Source organism: Morone saxatilis, unplaced genomic scaffold (assembly GCF_004916995.1).
Source record: "Morone saxatilis isolate NCDOM2014 unplaced genomic scaffold, NCSU_SB_2.0 Contig6, whole genome shotgun sequence".
In the NCBI taxonomy this organism is placed as follows: Eukaryota; Metazoa; Chordata; class Actinopteri; family Moronidae; genus Morone; species Morone saxatilis.
Window position 1 is genome coordinate 10,366,547 of NW_023340206.1, and position 7,547 is coordinate 10,374,093.

General features: G+C 41.0%; 1 protein-coding gene across 1 annotated transcript in view; it reads right to left on the reverse strand.

Moving 5' to 3' along the window:
* The window catches only part of filip1l (filamin A interacting protein 1-like), a 69,377-nt gene that overhangs the window by 40,605 nt on the left and 21,225 nt on the right, over positions 1-7,547 (reverse strand). The window contains exons 2-4 of the mRNA XM_035677672.1: positions 5,041-5,386; positions 3,770-3,943; positions 3,487-3,665 (exon numbers count right to left, since the gene is read on the reverse strand). Of these exons, the coding sequence (XP_035533565.1) occupies positions 3,487-3,665; positions 3,770-3,943; positions 5,041-5,376 (689 nt within the window). The 5' untranslated portion in view covers positions 5,377-5,386. The remainder of the gene's footprint in view (positions 1-3,486; positions 3,666-3,769; positions 3,944-5,040; positions 5,387-7,547) is intronic.

The following is a 7,547-nucleotide window of genomic DNA, read 5'->3' on the forward strand; positions in this document are numbered from 1 at the left end:
CCGACTCGTGTGTATACACTAATAGCAGTACTGTATAATATAAGTGATGATGTCTTCTGTGAGGATTGTCTGAACAAACAACTCCGGGAGAGAAAGAGGCACAGTAAGAGGACACCTCCGAACACACAAGTTTACCTAATAACTTCACACACACGCTCCCATCTAGAACCATAACGGAGTCCTCAGCTACAAAAACAAAACTGCGTCCAACCACTGAAGACAGATGACAACGGCAGATGCTGAACACCCCCTCACACACATCTTTACTTGCCTCTATATACATGCATTCACACTGAAGTCTGCTGGCAAACCAGAGACCTAAAAAAAAAATACACCCTCATCAACTATTTCCATGGTAATCTGGCCTCTTGTTGAACACGCAGTGTGATTGATGCTTCTCAGAGCCATTAGGTTAGCTTTTCTTTTTTCTTTGTTCTCCTCTCAGTCGTATAAATCTCTCGTCTTTTCTCACGCGGTAATTAGCTCACCCCTGGACAGAGGCCTATTTTTCATGGCAGCCTGTCCTTCCTGACATGCCTGGTGACAAAGCACAGACCATCGTCACACCGTCCTCCGGTCCAACTCAAACATTCTGCTACAACTAAAGTGTAATGATGTGATTGTCCCAAACAGGTCACGGGCCGACATCCAGCTGTGTTTCCTTTGTGAAATTAATTGCTGAGGGTGCATGCGTGTGTGTGTTTTTATGGCTGTCTGTGTTGTAGGTTAGTTTTCGGGTTAGTGCAGGTGAGTGTGTGTGTGTGTAATGATATGTGATATTGCTGAGGAAGCAGTAAATAGAGCACTGCCCAGTGACTGCTCTCTATGTGACATTTACAGAAGAAATCAGTCAGACGTGTTTCCACCTCAGGCCTCCAGCCGTCTCTTAGCTGGCAATGTTAAACAGCAATTCCAAATAATTCATCCCAGACTTTTCTCACATTACAGTATTTTATGGCAGATTTCTCCATTTGAGGGGTTAAGACTTCTCCAACATGTCTGTGCAGTAATACAAAATAGTTGTAATGTCTCATAATGCTGCATAAGGTTGGATATTTAACCTTCACTACAATGTCTTCTAACATCACACAGATGAAATTACAGCTAAGAGGCACAACATGCTTTACTCTGTTATCAGGGCTGTATCTCAAAGCATTTGATAGCATAAGTGTTACCAGGATTCCTGTGATAGTACAAACAGTCTGAGTCTACAGTGCCATGCCACTGCTTTGAGCTAAATGCTATCATCAGAATGCTAAAATACTCACAATGACAATGCTACCATACTGATGTTTAGCAGGTGTAATATTTACCATGTTTGCCACCGTAGAGTGTTAGCGTGCTAATACTTACACTCACAGCTGAGGCTAATAGGAAGGCCATTAGCTTTGCAATTATTTAGTCATTAACAAAAGTATTAAACTAATTAAAACTTTGAACTAGAGGAAAAAACATCAGTGGATAAGTGAAAACCTTCAAACTCACATCACTAAAATTATTAGGGACTGTCTGCCGGGGACTATAAATGTCTCTACAGAATTTCATGGCAATCAATTAAATAGTCGTGTTCAGTCTGGACTGAAACTGTTTAAGGTCAGTGTACTGAACTGCAAGGAAAACTCTAAATCCAAGCAATTTTAATATACTGCTATGGTCATGGACAGTTTAGAGAATTACCACATCATAGCACTTTCTGAAACTGCAGCATAAACAATCTCATCTTCAAGTGTCCCTTGTTCTGAACTGCCTCTGAGCTTCAGTGCCACTGAGATACAGACTGTAGGAAAGTTATCCAGGGATATGGTTTTTCACTCTCCTTCACTAATATCCACAGTGCTACCATAAAGCAGAGCAGTAAATGTAAAGCTTATTTGTGCATTTAAGCTCAAATCTAAATGATCTGTCGACAAACTCTTGCTTCCCTCTCTCGGTTGCTGGAACATCTCCAGTAAAAACTCTTGGTTTGCCTCAGGTTTGTGCAGAGTTGTTCTATAAAAGGTGATAATAAAAGTGAAGGACCTAGTACAGGTCATGGGAAAAACAATAAAGGAATTCTTCAGTCTTGTTTTTCCGCTGTAATCCTGAGGAACGTTTTGATTTAATGCTAACATTACATACGATTATTAAGACATTTAAACTGAGTGGGTGGAGTTGGATGGAGGATTTGAATTGAACAACCCTTTTATAGGAGACAAACTGCTTTTGAGCAAGGCATGATTATTCAGTGGCCATTATCTTTATCCTCCACTAAGGTCATGGGAAAAGACAAAAATTTGATCACCCTTCTGCTTTGTCTGCTGAAATGACTCCAGAGGCCCTCTAACTCTGAAGAGCATGCTGACATTGACTCATAAAGAAACTGCAAGGACAGTGAAGCAATTACAGATGACAGATATTGCTAAAATAAGAAAGTTGCATCAGTCGTTAGTTTGGCTTCAGTTTAATACTACACTTAGGGGCTGAACTCATGCGTGGTGTGGGGTGTTGTCATTTGAATGTCTTTTGACATAGTTGAGTGCTTTTCTCTGTTCTGGCTGTTGGGTCTTAATGGAACATACAGTGCATCGTTGTGGTTGGTCTACAGCAGTGTTTTTGTTAGCTTTCACTTATAGCAACTCCCATATGAAGAGCTGAGTACTTTGTCATTATTGTATAATTGCTGTGTGTCTAGTCCCACCCCATAATGCAATCAAATAACACTGGCTTACAGCAGTTAGAAATTACACTCAAATCTACTGGATTATCCTGTTTTATACCCTGGTCTGGATGGATGCTCCAACATATTGGCTGAAGAAAACTGTCTGTTCACTGTTCTAAATTAATGTGCTGAAATAAACTTAATGAACACAAAATATGAATATCTCATATCTCACAACACTGAGTGCAGTCCTTCAGTGTCTCATCCTCTGAAGACGACAGGATTGCCACTATAATAAACAATCCCCTATACTGCGACTCTTACTGTTTCTTCATATAAGCTTTCAATTCACATTCCTTTTGCTATTGTTACTACATGTACGGTACACATACCCTATCATTTCTGAAAATATTGATATTGATTTAGGGACAATGACATGGCTGGATAGCTAGTTAGTCTTGTTGTTAAACATACTGCCAAACTATATTTACCGCTTGTCGACCGTACGCAATGTTATTGACTTTGAATCTTGCTAGAATAATGTTAGTTCTATGGCTCGTAGCTAAGCCAAAGTGCTCTATGAACTTTAATGCAGCTGAAAGGCATCCAAAATTCACACTTAAATCTGATATCAGTATTTAGAAAGGTAGTGTGACACCGAAACTTTCCCCTGAAACCAAAATGAGATTTTCTGTAATTGCTTTCAGATCATATGTCACCAACTTTCTCGAAGGACGCCAACATAAACACATTGAGAGGCCGCAGGGTTGAAGAGAAGACTATGATGATGTTTGTTGGAGGACTGGCAGCTATTCTCATCGAGCTTGCGTGTGGTTTCAAGCACTGACCTCTCGCGCTCCTGCTCCAGCAGGTTGGTGAACTCGTCGCTCTTCTTCATGAACTCTCCGTGGTTCCTCTTCTCATCCTCCAGCTTGTACAGGGCCTGTTTGTGCGACTGCTCCACCATCAACAGCTGCTCCAGCATCCGCCGGTGTGTCTCCCTCTGCTTCTCCACTAACTTGTCCAGCTGTTGGGGTAGCACATAGAAAACTGTCACGTCTGGTATGTTCTGTGTCAGTCAGACCCGGTCATTGAGTATTTTCTTTTATTACAATTGAAAGTTGGCATTACCTCCTCCATGGGCTTCTCATATATGTCCTCCTGGAAGACGTCTGCCTTGCCCTGGATGGCGTCCCTCTGCAGGGCCTGCAGCACTTTCTGTGGTGTGACAAAGCCATATTTGGCCTCCAGCAGGGCCATGTCAATTTTCTCTGCCTTCAGCACTGTGATCACCTCATCTCTGGCCTGTAGTGTGGGAAGAAGGTGGTTAGATTCAACTGTGATAGCCCACCTGCAGCAAGAGATAAATCTATACTAAACCAAATATTAGTAAAATAACCTAAAATATTAATAACCTATTTTTTTGTAGGTCTCTGTTATCTTTCTGTAACTCAGTCTTTACATTTTAGGGACAGAAATTTACTTAGGAATGGTGAAGTTAGTCTGTAAATTGTCAGGTTGAAAATAGATCCAGGTGACTTGGACCCTTTACCCACTATCAAAATTGGCCAAAGAAATGTACCATTTTCTGTGTCTTTGTTCACTTCCTTTTCCCCATTGAGTTCTGCAGTACAGCAATGGCTCTCGACCAGAGGTAAAAGTATCAGGGAGGAGTTTCTGCAGCTACTTTGGGCTACATGGAAACAATAACATAAAATAACCAATGACATGAAAAGTACTGAGCAAGATCTCAAAAAAAGTACAAACTGATAGATAAAAGATAAATGCCCAGCTATTGCTACAAGTGGTAGTAATATGATCAAAACAATGACTAAATCTACTGAAAGAAGAACATGAACTTGTCCAGTTGCAGGATTACTACAGTATGTCTTCTAGAAATTTATCTTAAAAAATCCACCACACCTACTGTTTTTTTGTTTCTCTGCAGTGAAAAACACATCTCTATCCCTTCTATGGAAGGGGCAGGATGAGGGGCTTTCTAAATTATGTTTTATTTCATAAGGTTGGTATATTATCTAGAAGTCTAGTGCTATGGAATAGATACTTCCGTCTCTGTTCTGTTGGTCTACTTTGTTTCCTTGTGTCTAGCTCCTCTAACCTCAGCAATAAAACAAACTTTTCCTTGTTCCTATTATACAACAACAGTGCCAAGGGCTTCCTGGATCCAGTGCTGGAATGACAGGAAGTGGCCTCAGCTGTTGGCTGTCCATTAACACAGGCCTTTAGTCTATCTTGAGGACCCACAGAGCCATAGTGTTTGACTACATGTCCGACTGGGCCCAGTGCCACAAATACAAGCTTGTCTTCTGCTATAATGTATGCTATAATTGTTCCCATGGCTAAACCCAAGCTTGCTCAGTCATTTTTCTAGTTTGGATTACCTGCAGCTCTCCCTCAAGCAAACTCAGTAGAAAGACGAGGTCATCTCGGGATAGGTCTCTGCCCTTCTCCCTCCGACCACCCTTTGCAGCTCCGCTGGTGCTGCCACTCCCATTTCCGTTTCCATTTCCAGTCCCAGCAGCACAGGTGGTGTTCTTGACCGTCTTGTGATTCCTCTGAATGGTGCCGGTGTCATCCGGTGGCTCCCGGTGTCGACTGCGGCGCTCAGCCCTTCCCGATGGCTCCTCTCGCTCTGCAGATCGCTTGCGTGTGTCTGCCTGCTGCTGCCCCGGCTTGGCCTTGGTTACATCCTCCAGGCTGTTGCTGCGAGATCGCATGTTCCTCTACCTGGTGAATAAACGGAATATGGAAGAATAAGGGTCTTTAATTATATCCTGCATGCAAATATACACACGTATTTCCTACACCATGTGTCTTGTGTGTGTGTATCAAAGTGTCTTTGTGTAGCTTTTGCAGATTTATTAAAGTTTTTTTTTTTCTTCGAAACTGAAGCAGAACAACAAACACAAACGTGAATCACCGACCTTAAACAAAACACTCTCAGCTGCCCATGATTAGACGATCTGTAATGTTTGGTGCATTCCAGGAGTTTCTTTGTGACTCACGAAATTTTTTAATTTACATTTTCTGGCCAGGGCATTTAGGACATGGATGCCACTCTGACTTAACCTGCCTATATATCACAAACTGCCCTTAAACAAACCCTACACATCAAAATACTCAACTAGCAGTACAAATGTTTGTCTGTACTTTTCAATGTCCTTGACTGTGCATGTCTGAGCATATTTTTTGTTTATTTTATGTCAGACTGTGCAGTGGGATCTTGTCACATTGTGCTGACATAACCTGTTCTGTCATCATACTGTAAATAGGCCATAAACTAGACCTACGTACTATGTCCAGGTCCACATTTGTCATCTGTGCAGCGCAGCAGCATGTCGTCATTGCCTGACATGTTATTATTAGTCACTCAGCCGAATAGAGTCATCATCACCACATCATACCATCGGCCACAAAGCATGATTATGCCACAAATTCTCTGACAATGCCAGAACTTTTTTGGACCCTGGACCTTGAGTCCTGTCACAACAAAACCAAAACTGCCGACCGTCATTTACGGCTGATGAATTTTCCCATAACGTGAAATTTTTGTCTCGAAAAAGGCAGCCAAAATCAGTCTGCCAGAGGATTTAGGCTCTGCAGCACTGTGGTCTCCTTGTGTACCTACTTTGTCTGTGTTATATTTGATGATAGGTGGTCTGATGTGTTTGGGCCCGGAGAGTGATCGGAAAAAGGGGTAACATTGGAGTAGATGACTTAGTGAGATATGAATAAAAAGCATCGTAGCTACCAACCAAGGTCTGTTCAGAGTATACAGTGTGTCTTTGTGACATCTGGTTTATGAATGGGCCATTCAGTGACTCACTGACTATGATAAATCGAACTATGATAAATAGATGCTGTGAGCTGCAGACTTGCAGGCAAAAGAACTGTAAGCTCCTTTGCCAAGTAATTTATTACTTTTTCATCATTATGCTCCACTAAAGTAAATATATCCAAAAGACAAACCAGAACTCAAATGAAAACATGCTGAGACTCATTTCTGTCTGTTTGATGTGAAAGACAATAATCTGCCTGAAGGCATTACATCATTATCCATCCGACTCAACTCGCATTAAAAGGTTTCCAACTAAATGAGCTCAGAAGTTGCTGTTCCAGCTAAAGATGGTCCTTAGCAACAATGCACTGTAACGTAACACGAAATGACGTAAATTGTACTTCTAAATGATAATGTTTCCCAACATCTCAGTCTTCCTGGTAGCTCAGAAATGGTAATGATCTGGTAATGTTAATGGTATGGTACGTACAAAACATAGGACTGCAGTAAAAAATAAACAAATAAAATGCATTATTATAGATGAAACAGTATACAGTGGAGTTGAAAAAAATTGCTCCACCATGACCAGCGAAAATACTGAAATGCTGCTTATGTCTAATTAATTCTAATTAAATATATAAAAACAATGACCGCTTGTACTTTTAATACTTAATGTTCATTTTGTTGGTAACACTGGCTCATTTTACCCTCCCTTCTAAGCTTGAAGGAGAAACTACGGTGGCCATAAAACACACAAGAAACGCAAACAGCCCTATCTGTCCATTCTGGGCTACTGTAGAAACATAGTGGTTTAACATGGCTGCCCGTCCATAGGCTGACCTGTGGCATCTTAGATTTAAAAGGCTCATTTCAAGCGTAACAAACAATATAACCATATTCTCGATTGTTTCAGGTGGCAACAACTAGTTAAGGCCTGAACTTATGCATACCGTATTCCCATTTTTCTGCCATAGAGCCGTCCTAAATGTTACACATTACTTATATCCACAAGCTAAAGCTAAATAAATAAATTAGATTAACGACGAGTGATCCTTCACCAAAACCATGTGCAAAAATGTCAGTTAATTAAGTCACTTTTATGACTTTATC